Here is a 19,428-nt window from a genome sequence, read left to right on the forward strand (position 1 = left end):
CTGACTGGGCTGGGATGGAACCTGCAACCCAGGTATGTGCCCTGACCCTTCGGTCTGTGGGCCTATGCTCTAACCATTGAGCAAAACTGGCCAGGGCTCCCTTGTTTTTTGAGCTGAATAACAAATCATCAGTTATGTCTAGTACTTGCACTTTTACAAAATTTAATTTCTCTTCTGCGTTCACCAAAAGGCCCTGCTTTTATCCAAGATCAATTTCCATCTTAACCTCTTCTTCAGAACCCCTTGTTCCTGTCCCCTCTCCACTCACGGTGGAATCCATCTGCCTGGATCAAATCCTGGCTCCCTCCTTCCCTCCCTCCTTCTCTCCCTCCACCTCTCAAACGCCCCTAATCCAGTTCCAAACTCCTCCCCCCATGGGTCCAAGGTCCTCTTATTACGTTCTCTCTGGAATGTTCTCTCCCAGTCTTTCCCAAGGCCTGCTGCTGCTGCCACCGGGACCAGACTGTTCTATTTCTTAGGATACTAGCAGCTCTCCCTAAAATTTTCTCTGTTATTAGATCCTTCTGCCAGATTTTTCACATTGATCTGCAAAATCTCTGGGCACAGGTAAGCCTTCCATGCTTCATTGTTATTTGGCTGAATGGATTTGTTGATCTCAGAACAGGTTGTTTTTCCTCAAAAAAAATGCCCTCAACTAGGAATGTCCCTTAGTCATATTGAGGAGCTTTTTAAAATGCATCCACCTCTAGAGATTGTAATTTAATTGGTATGTCTGGGATGCGGACATTGCAATGATTTAACACCTTTGGGGGATGGGTGTCTAATGCACATGTCTAGGTTTGAGGATCAGTACAAACCTCCCCAACCTACTACTCTCTACTTACTTGGCTCCTCTCTAGAGTTCCCGTTGAATCTTTGTCGATGCAGCAGCCCACCCCATAGGGAACCTTTTACTCTCTGTCCTCAGCCTTAATTCACCCCCAAAACAATAGGAACAGAATGTGCCTTCAGGGTTTTCCAAGAAAGTTGCTGGGAAAGTTGGCAATGCATCTGGGCCTGGTAAGCTGCCAGAGAGATTTTAGTAAAAGAAGCTAGAAGAGCCCAGGCTGAAAAAGAGTCCAGGGTGATCACAGTTACTTACATTTGTTGATGAATTGCAAACTGCCTGGAAACTCTGGCAACATAATATTGTTGGGCAGTCAACCCTGTACTCACCTTAGTGCTTCTGCCCTGTTTTCTGTGCTAGCTTTGATTACTGAGACTGCAGCTGGCCTTTGAAGTCTTCCAGTCTGAAGTGGTCATTTTACAGACGAGGAAAGTGAGGCCAAGGGAGATGTAATTTAACAGAAGTCCCACAGCTAAACTGGGGAGGAAGGAGGCAAGAAACCCAGCCATCTTTATGAGAGTCCAAAGTTCTTCCAGACTCACCCACTTCTCACCTATTTATTAGTCTGCTTTGGAAATGCCACTGATATTTATCAATGTGAAAAGTGGCAGTTTGGTGAATGCCCAAGAGAAATTAAGTTTTATGAAAAAGCAAGTGCTAGAGGTAATTGATGATTCATTCTTCAGCTCAAAAAACAAGGGAAATAAATAGAGAAAACATCTATCTCTCTAAGCTTCTCCATAACTCTCACAGAAGGATGAGTTTTGAAAGGCAGTACAGATTTAATGCTTAGTTTTGGGTCTGACACATGGTAAGTGTGCAATACATGGTCACAGTTAGTTTTAATGGAAGATGTTTCACAGTTTCACACAAAATCATCACTCTGCAAAACAGAAACACAACGAAGGCCCCACTGTTTCCTTTCTGAACAGAAAGAAAATGAAATTTTGCAAATTGCAGTTGTTGCATTGATTAGGGACTCAGTTTTTCTTTTTAGTTTAAACGTGTATTCAGGTTATTTTTCTCCATAAAAGAAGTTGATCTCTCATTTTTAACTCCAAAGTTCAATTGTTAGTAATCAGTGCCAATCAAGTTGGTGTAATTAGCTACATTTTATATGTGAACTTGGAAAAGTGAAGCAATCTGATGACAAGTGACAAGGGCTTGCTTGCATATTCATTTAAAACATCCAGAAGAAATCAGGTGAGAATCGGACACTTACACCAGCCAATAAGTGTATTGCCTACCAATGGTACTTGTCCAGCAAATAATTTGAGAAATGTGAACAGTTTAGTTATGTATGCTTTGAAGGGAAAATTTTTTATTCCCTCTATAGTTAATACAAAATGCAATGGCTAACAAATATAGACTGTGTGAGCTTGAAACTTTTTTTTTTTTTTTTGGTTAGGTCCCTCTTTGATGCAAGTAATAGAAACAAATTATAGCTAGTTTAAACAGGAAAGAATTCAAACCAAGGACAAGATATCATGAAGGTACTAGAAGTTGTGAATGCAAGGTCGTGATACCTCCCTCATTCTGTTATTTCTTTTCCTTTCTACTCTTTTTTTTTTTTCCAAGCCTACTTTTACAGTTTCTCACATCTTCCTGGTGGGTTAAAGGTTCCCAGATTGTATCTTCAGACTTAGCTTTTGTAGATATAGCTGCCCCAAGAGAGGATGATCTTTCACAGTCCCAATTCCACATTCCTAAAGAAGGTTCATTTGGGGTCAGTGGCTCATCCATGGATCAATCACCCGTGGCAACGTGGGCAAGTTCCAGAGCAGAAGGACAGCTTCAACACGTCACCCTTACAAGCAAGCTAGGGAGGCCAAGGACAGGCTAGGCAGACGACCAATTAGATATCGACTAAATGGCTGTAACTGACTAAGTACTTTTAAATAATTATTTAACTTGATCCTCAAATCATGACAGACAACTCTGTACTCAACTCTCTATAACATTTTACACTTTGTCATATCTTTGTTTATCCAGTTTTCTAATAAGTTTATGAATTTTTGTATTTTTAGTGCCTGACATGGGGGGGTAAGGTAGAAGAACATTTGCTGAAAGAATGCACGACTAATCCTGTCAGGTAGGATAGTGTGATAAGAAAACTTGGACAAACTTAGATTAAGTGACAGGATGGAGATCCTCAGCTAACAATGAGCATGGAATCAGCTTCTATAGCCTCAACCCCTTTCCCCACCATCAGAGTCCTTTCTACATCCAATTGTCCTCTTCTCCTGTCTATCATGTCAATGACTGACATGAAAAGATTTGGTCTGGTGTTTAAAATTGTAAAAATAATAGACTTGGAATAAAGGCACAATGCACTTTCTAAGAATTTGATTCTGTCTTCTTGGTACATTGGTTAAGAATAGCTTTCAAATAACTACCAAGAGTCGGTACTTTTCATTTAAATGTTTAAAGGGAGAAAGACTCTTAGTCTATGCTTAAAATGGCAAAAATAAGGTTTATATATTTCTGTTTTAGGTGCTTTATTTTTGAAAATGATATTTGACAAGTCAATCACTCCTGAAGAGGTAACCACTTCTCTCATAATTTTGGTGATGTGTTTTTTTTGTGTGAGGCTGCTTGGGAGTAAGGGGAGAAAGCAGCCATCACTTCCTGGTCCATGGTCCCTCCCCATCATAGGAAATCTTCTTCAACTTGGAGACCATCCTTACCTTACATTCACAGAGATGAGGAAGAAATATGGAGATGTTTTTCTCATCAAGCTCGGCGTGGTGCCTGTCCTAGTGGTGAATGGAATGGAAATGGTGAAGCAAGTACTGCTCAAGGATGGAGAGCATTTTGCAGGCAGACCTCAGATACATACGTTTTCTTTCCTGGCAGACGGAAAGAGTCTTACATTTTCAGTCAATTATGGAGAGAGTTGGAAGCTTCATAAGAAAATAGCCTCTAATGCTTTACGAACTTTTTCTAAAGCAGAAGCAAAATCCTCTACCTGCTCCTGCTTACTCGAAGAACACGTCACTGAGGAAGTTTCTGAACTGGTAAAAGTCTTTGCAGAGTTGACTTCCAAGAATGGTAGCTTTGATCCTAGGAGTTCCATCACATGTGCAGTGGCCAACATTGTCTGTGCCCTTTGCTTTGGCAAGAGATATGACCACAGTGATGAGGAGTTTCTTAGGATAGTTCAAACTAATGATGACATACTCAAGGCTTCCAGTGTAGCTAATCCTGCGGATTTCATACCATGTTTTCGCTACCTTCCACTGCGAATTATAAATGGTCCTCGAGTGTTTTACAAGGCCCTGAATCAGTTTATTGCACTACATGTACAAGATCATCTTACTACATATGATAAGGTAAGAATTTAAATTCATGCCAGGACAAGGAATTTGTCCTAAGGCAAAAGAAGCAAAAGATAATGATGAGATATGTTGATTACCCAGAAAAATTGTATGTATTCTTCTTTGGTTCTTTTCACTAAAATTTTGCCATACTGACCCCTACCCAATCTATTAGGAAAAGTGAGTTCCAGTCATTCAGTTCTCATGTGCGAACTTTAAGAAGAGTTTTGAATTTTTTGAGACCTCAGAGATTTACCCAGTGTGTGGATAAGGTACATACTTGAATTATGAAACTGTTACTGGCTGATAAATAATGACCATGTATGTTTTTTCAGTGAGTTGAAGAAATGAACCAATGATTTTGTCTCTTCCATTTTCCATCTGAAGCTACAAGGTCTTAAAAGTATCAGCATATTTTTAAAGAGTGTTTCAAATAATTACAAAGAATATTGTATAGGAAGCTTCCAATTTACCCACTTTTTCTACTTGAGTCCCTTTACTATATAGAAATGAACTTTGAGATCGCAACACATGTAGGAAGTTTCTTGAGGTGACAGAAGTGGACCTTGTTGTGAGGTCACCCAAATCTTCTTGGCCCAATTTGATGGCCCACAGAAGAACCAATTTCTCTCATGAATTATGTATGTACTAGAAGGAATCCTAGATCTTTGAGGCCGATTTGCTCAGATGATGGCATAGTGAAAAAAATAGAAATGAAAAAGTGGAAAATTGAGCAAATGAAGAGCTGTAAGGAGTTAAATTCCTTCCACTGAAAAAAAAGAGGAAGTGAACAATCCATTTCAAGGTACCAATGAGAATTTTAGAACAAAAACAGTAAGTAAAAGAATTTATAAAGTCATACATTTCCTTCCTACTCCCTAACCTACCTAAGCCTCATCTCTTTCTGCATGGTGATTACAGTAAAATTCTTACAGTGGGTTTGGAAACCTCTTAGTATATTCATTGTGCAGCAATTTCCCTGTAGTAAGTTAATCTAATTTTTTAAACCACGCTTCCAGACATAGGTACTTTTTTTTTGGTTGAAAGAAATCTTAAGAAGAAAATTGAGTTTGGTAACTTTTTTTTTAATTCTACATACTTTTAAAATCGAGCATTACCATTGACAAGCAAAATTGGTTGCAAGTTTTGAAATGATCTACTCAAGCCTTTATATTCCTAAGCAAACTGAGTTCATTTTATATTACATGGTGCATGGGATTTCTGTGTGATGTGAAATGTAGGCAGGGGTCAGTAATCATACTAAGGTTTGTCTCCTCAGGACCATATGCGAGACATCACTGATGCTCTGATTAACACATGCCACAACAAACATGCCACTGCCAAAACTGCCACCTTGAATGACGATGAAATCATAAGCACCGTGAGTGACATCTTTGGAGCTGGTATGTGAGAGTATTTGTCAACATGTAAGGCAAATAAGGATTAATTACATTTTTTTGTGTTCTATTGTTTACGGTTTCAAGTATTTCCCTCTTTTGATATGGATCGTTTCATGTAGTTATCTCACTCTGCATAAACAATCTGACATTCTGCCTCGTCCTGTGTCATTTGGGAAACTTCATTTTCATCTCAGGAGTAGAGAATTGAGTTAATGATGGTCTCCAGTTCATGTGCATTAACATCATTGTTCATGGATACCTGGCCTTGTTTGTTTCTTTATTACTCTTTATCCTACATCCCACTCCCAACCCATTGACGTTTATTCTTAATCTGCTTAAAGTGTTGCTTTTTAATTTTATGTGCTCTTATGAAATAGGCTTTATATTGTCATGTATTACCATGTATTCTTATATTATCATGATCTTTAACTTATGAAAACACCCTTGTTATTTACATCTCAGTCTATTTCTAACATTTTTGGTGAGGCCTCCTTGTATTTTTAAGATTCAATCATGGTTGCTGGGTGTGTTTCTAATTTGCAGCTTTAGTCAGTTGCATCATACTCCATGGATGTATCTCCCACATATTACCCATCTGCTGCCTCTGGGGTGGACACCTGTACTGTTTACAGCTCCCAACCTGCACAAATAATGCTGATGTTGAAAACCTCGCTAATGCTAAGATTATCATTTTGTCCATTGGTTTTGCCTCCTTTTAAATTAGAGCCTTATGCTGAGACACAGAGTTTCTGGATCACCCAATAAAAAGATTCTTGAGTTTTCATGCAGATCATCAGAATCTTAGAAAGACGATCAGTACTACTATCATTCCTAAATTTCATATTTTGTCACCCTTTTTGCCTATGAAGTTTCTTATAGTTCCTGTAAGATACTGGGCTGCAGGAAGAAAATTTCCTTAGTATAGCAGCAACACCAAAAAACTAAAGATGTTTTAGCAGTTTCATTTTAGGTGGAATATTCTTCAAATTCATTTTTTCCTTTTTTTTCTTTTATACCATATTTATTGGCAATTTGGTTCACTTTTTTTCTGGAATCTGTGTTCCTGAAATTTCTTGCAAACAAGAGGCATTTGTTTTTATTTGTATTATTTTTTCTATGCAAATAGCCCTGCTCCCCTTACACACACACACACACACACACACACACACACACACACACGATTTTGATCATGATTTAAATTTGATGGGTGCACTGGTTACTTATCATGCAAATGTGATCATGCCTGTACTTTGCATTTCTTCTGCCAACTATGAGTGCTAAATACTATTATTAGAGTTTGTGAGGTCATTTTTTTAAAGCCTGAACACCACTGAATACTAAAGGCTGGTGTGTGGGTGATTAACACATCAAGCGGGCTTCATTTTCATCATGATTTGATGACATATTTCAGAACAGTGTAATACTGTCAAGATCTTGAAAAAATTAACAAATATAAAATTTTGGCAAATGACTGGGATATAGATTAGTGCCACCAGATGTGCACAACACAGTTAAAAATGATTTGTATAAATGTGTGCAGAACAAAGAACATCTAGTATAATGCATTACTATATAATGCATTTATTTGCTCAACAAACATACCTGATAGAATTTGTATTTTGAATTCAAATAAGAGTAATAAAGAAAATTAATAGGACATAAACTTCCATATGTGTCTGTTACTTCTCTAGTGATATGTAATAGAATATTAGAAGAAAACAATTGAGCTCTAAACCACATATTTTAGTGGAGAAAATTTGCAAGCACACTGTTTAATCAACACTACCTTATTATTAACATTTATATTTCCATATTTGACTTTTCAAACTGATAACTTGATTTCTCCTTTGGAAATAGTGAAGGATCTCCCAAAATCATTTCTTATGACCTCAATATTTAGATAATCTATCAAGATAAATAATATGTTGCTTAAGTCTTAATATAAAAAGCTGAATTCATGATGATAAAAATATGATTCTTATTATATATCTAGATAGTCCCAGGTCTTGGATGTAATGTTCATGACTCTACAATGGACAAAATCAGTGTCTGTCATGCAGTATTCATGGCTTGCTCTTTCGTCTTCTGCTAGAGAGTTAGAGTCAATATATTCTGAATAGAAGCCAATATTTTCACACCATACTGTGCTCTACTATAGTCAGCAACTTCACTTGGACAACTTAGTTTTAGGATAATTTCTTGCAGTATAAAGTCATGGTACAAATTTTGTGACTTGGAAATTGTAGAAGCTACTGGCTCACTATAAGAGACTGACTTATTCAAAAGATCTGAAAACCAGTCTTGAGAGGACACTCTTCGAAAGGAGTTCCCTCTGCTCTGCAGCTATATCTGGGTGTATTTCTTGTACACGTTGTGTTGCAAATTGTTTAGGGAACAAACAAATGGTTAAGTCTCATAGACTTGAATTTAGGTGTTAGCTAGATCTCTGTGTGGCTGTGGTGAAATTTTTAACCATACCCATGCTACAAGTTTCTTACCTCTAAAGTGAGACTAATTACGCCCCCACCCCCCCGCCATCTCAATGACAATGCAATCAAGTGATCAATGTATGCTATCATCATTGTTGATGTAATCATCACCAAAGAAACCTGGAAAAAAGATATGTGGATTTAAAAATGAATTTTTGCTACTAGATTTTATTTTGTAGAAAACACAAATAGCATCATTAATTTTGACATTTAGTCATAATAGAGGTGAATTTACAACTGAAACAGTCTAGAAAAGTTTTTTAATGTGGCATTTCTGAGTGTTAAGTTTTCAAGAAATGATCACATTTTTGATGTATTGTTAAAGTTACTCTTGAGAAAAAAATGGCATGTGATGTCTTTTTCTTGCTTTTGCTTGCATAATGAAAAGAACTTAACCAATGTATAAATAATCTCAAAAGTGATGATACCTTGTTTAAACAAACTTTAATGTACAATAATTACTTTATTGTGAGTTTATTAATTTTCAGGTATATTTAGATTCTTTTCTCTGGATTCACATATTCAAATATGAAGTAAATTGAAGATACCAATTTTGCTAATAATTTTCTCCATAGCATTTTGTCTCATTTCTTTTTCAGGGTTTGAAACTGTATCAACATGTCTGTATTGGAGCTTTCTTTATTTGATACACTATCCAGAAATTCAAGCCAAAATTCAAGAAGAAATTGGTAACGTGCTTTCGGATGAAAAATATAATTTTTGTCATTGTCATTTTTCTTATTAAATAAAAAAGACCCTTTTCTTTCAGATGAAAGCATAGGGATGAAATCACCCAGATTTGAAGACTCGAAAATTTTGCCCTACACAGAAGCTTTTATAAATGAAATATTCAGACATGCCTCCTTTATTCCTTTTACTATTCCACATTGGTAAGCATACAACTCTCCTTTGAAACAGCAACCAATGGTGGTTGGGGGGAATGAGGAATCTAAGGCATTAGAATACTTTAAGTCTTTTTAAATATAGATTGTGTTAGTATATTTTACTATTATTTTAAATCTTAATTCATTTTATTTTAAAATTCTCTAATGAAATTTTTACAGGGAACAATAGCATATGCATGAATGTTTTCATAACTACACTAGGATGTGATTAATTTTCATCTTATATGTTCTAATTAAGGGGAGGAAAGGATATAGAAGTCTCAAACAATGGATAATCCAACCATAATATATGTTTGGACCTGAAGTATTATACAAACTCACTTAACTTCCTCTTATGAGCAGTCTTAACCACCTCCCGATGTGGCTTCATTTTCAGTAGCTTAGAATTTTGCTGGGCAATTGGCTAAGGAGGCCAGTGTTGCCACAAGTAGATTAAACAGAGTTTATATATCTATAAATATCCATTTATAGATATTTGAAAGTTTACTGAACCTTAAACCAGACTCTCCAACTCACAAATGCATGCCAGTATAGATTGAGTGGACAAGCTTTATTAAATATTAATGTGGACAACCAACATCTTAGCAGTGTGAACTATCTCCATTTCACACAATTAAAATAAAAAATGGAATTCTCAGTGCTTTTTCTCTTCCCATCTTTAAATAGTGAAGGAGTGGGGATGTGTTTTACCTCAGGGAACTGATGGAATTATGGTTATTTCACAGCAGTAGGTAGTGCCTTCAGCAGAGGTGTCCTAAAGGGTCAGACCACTAGCTGAGCGGAGTTAAGGCCAGACAGTAAGCAACATGGTTCTCTGTATTTTGTCTCTTTACTTTGTTTTCCATATGCACACACAATGCTGTCCACTCACAGTAATCCCTTTCCTGCATATCCTCTTTCTGGTGGAAGTAAATTTCATCTTTAACTTAGGTTTTAAAAATAAGTCCTATTTTTAAGGAAACAATTCTTTTGTCCCAATGACTTTCATAAGATGACTTTGGGTTCTTCATGAAAGAGTATGACCTACAAGCTTTACTGAATAATCAGGAACAGAGAGCCTCTGAAAATTTACAGGCACCATTTGGATTAAATAATAGTTATCATCTACTCTGGATCCCTGAAAACACATCAGAGGACATATCTGATAAGAAAATGTATCTTAAAACATAAGTGTTCATTATTTTATTAAGAGGGAAGAAATAAGTTAATATAAAATAAAAGAGCAAACACATTGACCAACGAGAGTAGTGGGATACAAACCAAGAATTTTTGCACAGACATAAAAGACATCTTATATATGGTTTTGGGGACTAATCTATTTTTCTATACTACCTGGAAGATTACTGTTTTCCATTTAAAAGGCATGGGATCAAAAAGCATAAAATATGTTAAAATAAAATGAATTAAAACAAGCTAAATGGAATAATCATAGATAAAAAGATCAAAAGTCTTGCTATTACCTATAACACACACACATGTATATGCACACATACACGTACACCCCACACAAGACTAAACAGTACCCTAGTAAATATTTATTATGTATATGTTACCTAAAAGTTATGTGGAAAGCCACTTTCACACACACAGGTTCAGAAATATGTATGGAGAGAGGGAAATCCTGCAATTAATGCAATTATATATTGAATTCTCCTTTAGAATAGTTACTCATATTTTAATAATAGTGAGATCAAATTTTCCATGCTAGGTTTCTATAAAATAGGAGCAGTTCGGTTTTTTTGTAGAATAAAATTGGAGCACAGGAATGTATTGAGATAGGAGAGTGATCATGCATAGAGGGTAATCTTTCCAAAAGAATTTATCTATTCCTTTTTTTGGCATTCCCCTTCATTGGATTTTGAGGACACCTAATGAATAATATCTGTATCATTTGACAAAGTTCAATACCAGCTACAAGATAAACATAAGTCAGATAGAAATTCAAATAAGAGCTTTACTAATGATCAGAACTAGTTTGCACAGTTTAGCTTAGAACTGAATCAAGTAGGCTTGCTCATAGTTCCCACCTGAATTAGACATACTCTGCCACTCAATCTCTCGCAAGGTTGAACAACAGCAGTTTCCCCTGGAAGTACAAAGTCTACTTCTTTAAGCTCAGCCCATTAGTGATTATAGATGAGATGCACCTTCTCTATAGGTTGGCCCATCAGAAGAGAGAACCCAGAAGGTTCTCAAACTCATCAAACTGAAATGTCACTGCTGCTCCTCTGGGGGGAAAGTGAGTGTTGGGGCCATCTAGGAAGTTAGGGAGTGCCATATGGAAACATCACATGATTTAATCTAATCCATACACAATTACAGAGGTATAAAGAACAAAGTATACAGTTTGCATAAAGAAGTCTGAGTATGGGACTAGAAAAAACAGTTATTTATTTAAAGACAATTTAGAGATTATCCAACACAAACAATATCATTTCATAGCTAGGAAATGAAATCATAGAGTAGATATGAGATTTGCCCAATAGTTCTTTGTGAGCAGTGTCTAGAGTTCAGGTTTTCTAGTTCCAATTCTATTGTTCTTTCTACCAAATACTAAAAGATTTTATGTGTGTTTTTTTCTTGATCTATTGATAAAGGCCAAAACACTTTGGATATACAGAAAATGCTTTATAACTTCCTTATAGTTTCTTGATATAATTTGATGTGTCTACTTATAGGCAACTTTGTCATAGAAATATTGAGATCATTTTCCACTGAGATTTTAGCTCATAGCAATACTTTAAATATGTTAAGTGCTCAGTATGTTTTACAAATACAAAAATAAATTACTAATTTGACAATAGGTGGGAGATGTATCAACTAATGAAAGAACGAAGATTTGTAAAGATTTCATATCATTATAGTTGTTTAAAAGACATTAATAAATATAGCCTGTGAGCTGTGGGCGGCAGTTTAGGGACGGGCTGTTTGAATCCACGGGATGTGCTGTGTGATAATGATGTGTTTTGCTTTCCCAGTACCACAGCAGACATTACTCTGAATGGCTATTTCATTCCCAAGAATACATGCACCTTTATCAACATGCATCAAGTAAATCATGATGAGTAAGTCACCAAAATTATTTTTGGGGGTTAAGTTTGTTTATTTGTTTGCTATTTATTAATCAGGGAAAGATACACATTCTTAACCAAACTTCATTCCTTCTATTTCTGTTGAAAGAAGTTGGAAGGAAATTCAGTTTTCTCTTCTCACTGATAATGGGAAGATGGTATCTTAATACAAATTCATTCAGGGCACACCCAACTTTGAAAGTGGGCTTACTGGGGGAGATGTAGGCCAAGGACTTCATGGGTTCACCCTCTGTCTCGGTTATGGCCGGTTGATGTTTGAACGGCAGCGCGAAACCCCCCAACAGAACGTGAAAGACCAGGCAGAGATTTTTCTTTCTTTTTGTTTGTTTGGTTTTCCTCTACCTCAGCACCCAGATCAGTGCCTGGCACATAGTAGCTACCCAATAAATATTTGCAAATAAAATATAGCTAGGTTCTCATCTATATCAGCTATAAAAGGAGAGCTGAGCTGAGGATACCTCACACAGAGGAAGTGAGGCTGATGGCAGCGGTGATGGTGGTGGCGGGAATGATGATGGTGGCAGCTGGTATTGATAGACCCTATGCTGGGCCCAAAATCTTGAAGCATCTCCTCTGAGCCTCAACAACCCTCTGCAGTGGCGCTACCATGATCCCAATTATACAGCGGAGGAGACTTTCAGCCAGGTGACATGAGTTACCTAAAGCCACAAGTTCAGCAAGGAGTAGAAGCAGGACCATATTCATTGTTTATTGGTTTGACAGAAATTGGATGTCCCACGTGGCCGGGGCTGACTGCCTCCAGGCGCCGGGAGAGGCTGAGTTCCCGCGCTCAGTGGGCCGCGGATACAGCGCCCCGCACAGCCTCGTTGCCTTCCGCCAGGATTCCCCCGACTGACGCCTCATGCTCCAGGCTGTTTGGGAGAGAGGCCGTTCTCCTGTGCGCCTCACAGCACGTCCACTGCACAGGCCGTCCCACTGCAAAATGTATTGTCAGCAAGGTTGCCACCTCCATTCTTCACCCTCAGTGAATGTGCAGAATAAAATCGAGCATTAAAACCCCTCTGTAGCCCTGGCCGGTTTGGCTCAGTGGTTGGAGTGTCGCCCATGGACTGAAGGGTCCCGGGTTTGATTCCGGCCAAGGGCACCTACCTCGGTTGCAGGCTCGATGCCTGGCCCTGGTTTGGACGCACGAGGGAGGCAACCAGTCAATGTGTCTCACTCGTATTGATGTTTCTCTCTAGCTCTCTCCTTCCACTCTCTCTGAAAAGTAATGGAAAAAATATCCTCTGTTGAGGATAAAACACAAGACAAAAACCCACTGTAAGGAAAATATAGTCAGTGTAAATTTAATGGCATTTGTTCTCAGTTAGCACTACCCCAAGTGCCTTTAAGTGTTCTAGTATCCTAAGAATGTGTGATTATACTGAATACTGAGTAATATTCAAACAAATTGTGTTAACACAGGTGCTTATAAAGAAATACTATTTGTATGGAGGCGCTTGTTTAAGCTAAATGAGTATGTGATTCAAGACTTGATATCATGGGAAATTATTCCTATTTAACTAAAACAAAGGTCGCAAACATAAGCACCTACTGAGCAGTGGAAAATACCAAAAATGAGAGAATTGCCTTTGTGGAAACAATAAGAAGAGGTCATCTGTTGTATTTGATTGAGCTCAGTAAACGGAGGTCAAGCAGGACATTGTCCCAATGTTGTCAGCTCTATCAGTTATAAGGCAGAACTTAGAAATGGAAATTTTCATGTGGAAGCTTCCGATGTTTAAATGTTCACAACAGGAATTAATTTTAAAAGAGTATGAGAGCAAATGAAATTTATTAGAGGGCTGAGTATGACTTGTAGGTCTCTAGGTCTGTGTTTTTTGGCATAGAAAGAAGATAAATTTTCTGCTAGAGAGTGACATGGATACACAAAGAGGCCCAGTTCTTCATAAAGTAAAGTGGGTCCCTCATGTACGATTTAGGGTGTGTTAGGGAACATGCTAGCGTGAGTTGTCATACACAAGCCAGACATGGTGCCTGAAACAAAAAGTGGAGGGGAAAGTGAGAACCAGGCGCACAGATGTGGGCAATCCCTCCGTCACACCCACTTCCTGGTGACCTGGCAGCTCTGTGACAATGTATAAAGGCCTTTTGCTAAACATATTTGTGAGAGAGTGAGAGGTGTGGCTCATTTTGCTTAAAGCAAAGGAGATTGAATATTTATTCCTTTTTACTTATACCAATATTTTGGAATATTTGTATAACAATTTTATAGAACTTTTCATTTAAAATCATAAAAAATTGAAATAAATTTTCAAGTATTTTATTCACTATTTGATGAAACAGAAGTCATTTTAGTGAAAACTAAGAATAAGTGTACTAATTCTTTGTGATAACTAAACTTATAAATAAATTAGAGAATTTTATATACAAAAGTCATAATCATGATATACCTACATAAATATATATACATATAAATGTTTGAATATTTACACATATATTTTACATAAAATTTCTAAAGGATATTCCAGACAAACATTTCATGCAAAACGAAATTATTGTGGAGAAGTTGGCAAGAATGGCAAAATGATAAATGATTTCTTTGTCTTTTTTAAAATGCAACTTTTATCTCTCTTATACAGAACTATCTGGCATAATCCCAGTTTATTTAATCCTGAGAGATTCCTAAACGAAAACAGGGAACTGAATAAAAGTCTTGTCGACAAGGTTATGATATTTGGAATGGGAATCCGGAAGTGTCTTGGAGAAGATGTTGCACGGAAGGAGGTCTTCATTTTCATCGTCACAGTTCTGCAGCAGCTCAAGCTGAGCAAATGCCCTGGGGCCGAGCTGGACCTGACGCCCATGTATGGTTTAGCCATGAAGCCCAAACCCTACCAGCTCCGAGCAGAGCTCCGCACCACTGGTAGTACTTAGATTCTCAGGCTGGTGTCGGCTTTCTAAATTAAGTCAGAAAAATTATGTGATTCAAATTCATTTAAGAAGCAACTTAAAGTATGTACCCTAAACTATGCTATTAGTTCAATTATTTGTCTATCATCTTAATATAGGAAGTGATTTTTAAAGTGCATGGTGTAGCCTCAGTTCTAACATGAGAGATCTTGTCTCCTAAGGATATTTTAAGGTAATAATAAAGTGTGATGTAATTCGGGGGCTTTAAGCCTATGTCTTATGTGGTAATGTCCCAGGTGCCGCTGTGAATGTGAAAGGAAGGGAAAAATGAGTGGTGGATTGAGCAAGGAGGTAAGGAAGATGAGATGTGTTTACCTTACTTTACACCAGCTTCAAATAGACAGGTATATTTGTATTGGTTTTAAATACAAGATTCAGAATGAGAACAAGGTTCTGATGTTAAATATGTATTTTTCCAGTGATGTAGGAAATAGGTACTCAAGAGGTACAGAGAAGGAAGCCAGAGTGGCCTAGAACAGAGAACATTTTGTGGTGTGGGTAGATGAGTAGAGTTCATTTTAGAGAGAGAGAAAGGACATAAGGGGGCATTTCTCCAAAATCCATTTCTGTATCGGCTCTTATGTTTTCTGTATTAAGAATTTAATTTCAGGCCAAACTGGTATCTTTACAATGCTATAAATTTATTTTGACACCTACTAAGTATACATGTGTATTAGCCTGCTAGGGCTGCTATAACAAAATACCACAGTCTGGATGACTTCAACAGAAATTTATTTCCTCACAGTCCTGGAGATCAGAAGTCCAAAATCAAGGCGTTGGCAGGGCTGGTTTCTCCCAAAGCCTCTCTTGTAGATGTCCTCACATGCCCTTTTCTCTGTGTGCACACCCCTTTATCTTATAAGAACACCAGACATATTATATTAGACCCTCATCCTACTGCTTCATTTTAACTTATCTCTTTAAAGATCTTACATTCAAATAAAATTTCATTCTGAGGTACTGAGGGTTAGTACTTCAACCTATGAATTTAGGGCAAGGAAAAGGACACAATGCAGCCCAGAACAACATGAAAAATAAGAGCAATAATTTTAAAATATCTTCCAGTATAGTAACAGCTTATGTGTGTGCTTCTTTAATTGACTTTGTCAATGAGCAAAGGCATATAAGGCACATAAAGTGGACAGTGAAAACTACATTGAAGCATTAAGGGGAGGTGCATTATAAAGGACTTGGAAATCAAGCTGGTAGATAAAAGCATATCTGGGATCTAATTTACCTGGAAGAGCAGTTAGGGAGGGCTGGCTCTAGCTAATGACCATGCTGAATGGTTGCTTCAATGAAAGCAGAGAAATTAAACAATTCAGAGACAGTGAGGATTAAAGTCAGGACTTAGTCTTTCTTTTCAAATATAAATAAACTCAGCATTATCCTTGGGAATAAACAAATTGGATTGCTTGTCCTTTTTTGTGAAAGCTTTTGAAATTATTTATATTATCCTCATGACACTGTGTCAAACAGAATCTATTTTTGCCTTTTTTTCCATAAGAACCTGTCAAATCTTCTGTATTGCTCAATAATAATGGGATGACTAGAACACTATCCAAATCTTGGTATCTGTTTACCTGATATGTTCTTTAAAGAATTGTATTTTTCTAATCTCTTCTTTTTTAACAGTAAGCATATATGATTTGGTACTTTTATTTTAATACATTGTATTGTAAAGTGCTAATTTTCACTTTTACTATGCTCCTGAGGCATAATCAAATGGTACACCATTGAGCTTTCTGTACAACTCATAAGTTTGCATTATATGTATTTTTAGAAACATGAACAAGAATAAAATAGGAAAAGTATAAAAGCAAAGTAGGAATAACTTTTCCTTGTCATTTAATATGTAAAGATGAATTACTTTTAATTATATGTATTTGCTTATCCTGAAGTAATGATTTATTTTATGAAATGTAATCAGAAGCAACACAGTGGTTATATCAAAATAACTTATATTAACATACATATTTTAAATTATCAGCCAGAAACGACACACAGAATTCATTATGACCATAGAGGTGTTGATAATATGTGAACATATGCATCAGTGATAAACCAAGATGAATTAACTCCTTAAAGTCATTGTATATGAAGTAAAAAAATAAATAAAAAATAAAAAACAACAAAGTTATAGGAGTTAGATATCTTGCTATCCACAAGTACATATTGCTACTTATAACTCCGTGTTCTCCTTGTAGCTACAGCCCCTTGGGGCTCTTGGTAACATCATGAAGACAGAGACCACCCTAGAAACATTATCCTCTGAATGATGCAAGTGGGATGCTCTTCAAAGAAGAAAACTTGCTCCAAAATTTATGAAGGCATTTATATAGTCCCACATTGCAGTTCTCTAACTTCTTTCCAGTTAAACCTATAATTCAGATGTGATTTCAATCCACATAACAGAATCAGAAAGCAGAACCATTTTGGGGAGGCAGAAGAGGTCTTTGGGGATTTTACTGTCTACATAATTATTAATTAGACTGTAAAATCTACAGATTCCGGGCCTCCAGAGGGGTGGATACACAATGCGATTTTTCAGATTCACATAGCACTTCCCCACAAAACCTAAGATTCATACTTTAAACAAACAAACAAAAAACCATCCTGTGTATACCTTGAATCAGAAATAGCCAAAAGGGAGTTGTTTTATGGCTTAACAGGCTGTAAAAACAAATTCCCTGTGAGGAATGCACCATGGGCTTACTTTTCAGATTAGAATAAAATGCAGGATGCAGGCAACTGATTCTCTATGACATATTTTTAACAGTGAGAAAACCTAAATAACAAAAATCATAGAAGCTGATACTTCCCCTTCCACCCTTCATCATGCTGTTTACAGAGAATAATTTACCTGAATTCACTGTGACGATCAGGCCCCTCCAATAGCAAACTACACTCGTGCGCACAGTACCGTCGCCTTTATCTGCTGCTCCTGTGGACAGAAGCACGTTGCAAGAATGAATTTTCCAGCTAAGTGAGATCATCGAGTCCCAAAGTGCTCATATTAACGGATCTTATTAAAAGTCTTTCTGAGTTGCTGGTGTTTTAAAATGCCTTTACTAAACATAAGTTTATCTTTCTCGGGCTTTATGGTGACATTTATTTCTAAATTTACTGCACGGACTGTACTCATTTGATGGACTCTTGACCACATGCTGGACCCCTGCCCCAGTGCCTGGTTTCATTCATTATTTTAATGTGAACGTCCCTACTCTCTGCAAGCTGCACAAATTCAGGGCCAAGTCTGTTTGACTTTCCAAGTCTCCCCAGTGTCCAGCACTGTTTCAGGTACATAGCAGGTAATCGATAAATGGTTGCTCAGTCAATGTGGAAATGAATTAATAATTAAATGAATGGATCTAGTGGGAGGGCAGGAAAATATTTAGCAAAGGGAAGTGTCTGAGGTTTTTTAGTATGGAATGTATTTGTGGCATCTCTGCTTCTATTTTTATTTTTACCTTGTTGCCTACACCTAAGGCTGCACATCTGCTCCATTTCCTCACACTTCTTTATGCTGTAAGATCCAGGTCTCATCAAATAATCCCTTAATTCTTTTTTCTAACTGACATTTTTATGGCACCAAATTCCATCTGGAAATTAACTGCCTAACCGTCTCTCCAGGACCACTGTCCAAGTGTGTCCTAGGCATTTAGTAAGCTTTCCAAAGGCAACATCTCAGATGTGTCCCAAAAAGTCACTGTGCTTCTCCCACTTTGACCTCTTCATCTTGCCAACACACATGCACATCAGCAGCTGACCTTGTCACTGACTTCACCGGGGGCACTTGTAGTCTAATGGCATCTGTCACTTCTGGTCACTCTGATGGAGAGAAGGGATCACTTCTTTCACCCTGTCTTGTTTACACCCAAGAATGGGTCTCGGGAATATATCTGTTTTTCAATGGTGTAACTGAGAGCAGTGATTCTGAAGGAAGCTTACTTGAAGATTTGGGGATATTGGAAGGGAACACACACACACACACACACATTAAAAACTCATGTCCTGTCACTTATGGCCTAGCTCAGACTGTCCCCAGGACCTCACAAGCTCCCGGTGGACAGGTCCAGTGCCTCCATTCTGCACCTACCCCTCTGTTCCAGTCCCTGTTAGAACTGTCCACTCCAGGTTTGCACTCGGAGGCTGGTAAAACAAAGAAACAGACTAAGCTCTCTCCGTCCTGGAGAGATGTGGTTCATCTTCTGACCCTTGCCCGGGTGTAACTCCTGAATCTTCACTTCCCACCCTAGGATTAACCTTTGCAAGAATGACACAAATGAAAGCTTTAACTTCATTCAGGGCCAATCTTAGGAATCAATGGTGGAGAAGCCTGGTCTTATAACATAACAGATATTTATTACTTCCTTCCAAAATCTGGGCTATTTATTCTTCCTGAGCTTCATCGTGTTATGCTAAGATTAGAGAAACAAGCACT

At 37.4% G+C, this 19,428-nt stretch overlaps 1 protein-coding gene across 1 annotated transcript; it reads left to right on the forward strand.

Moving 5' to 3' along the window:
- Nucleotides 1–531: 531 nt before the first annotated feature.
- LOC107532321 (cytochrome P450 1A5-like) lies at nt 532–14,975 on the forward strand. The gene is given in 7 exon segments (XM_016206666.2): nt 532–567; nt 3,341–4,179; nt 5,444–5,567; nt 8,653–8,742; nt 8,823–8,943; nt 11,937–12,023; nt 14,654–14,975. Coding segments are annotated over 6 exon segments (1,566 nt in total). The 5' UTR covers nt 532–567; nt 3,341–3,357.
- Nucleotides 14,976–19,428: the final 4,453 nt, after the last annotated feature.

The sequence above is a fragment of the Miniopterus natalensis genome, chromosome 12 (assembly GCF_054644295.1).
Source record: "Miniopterus natalensis isolate mMinNat1 chromosome 12, mMinNat1.hap1, whole genome shotgun sequence".
NCBI lineage: Eukaryota > Metazoa > Chordata > Mammalia > Chiroptera > Miniopteridae > Miniopterus > Miniopterus natalensis.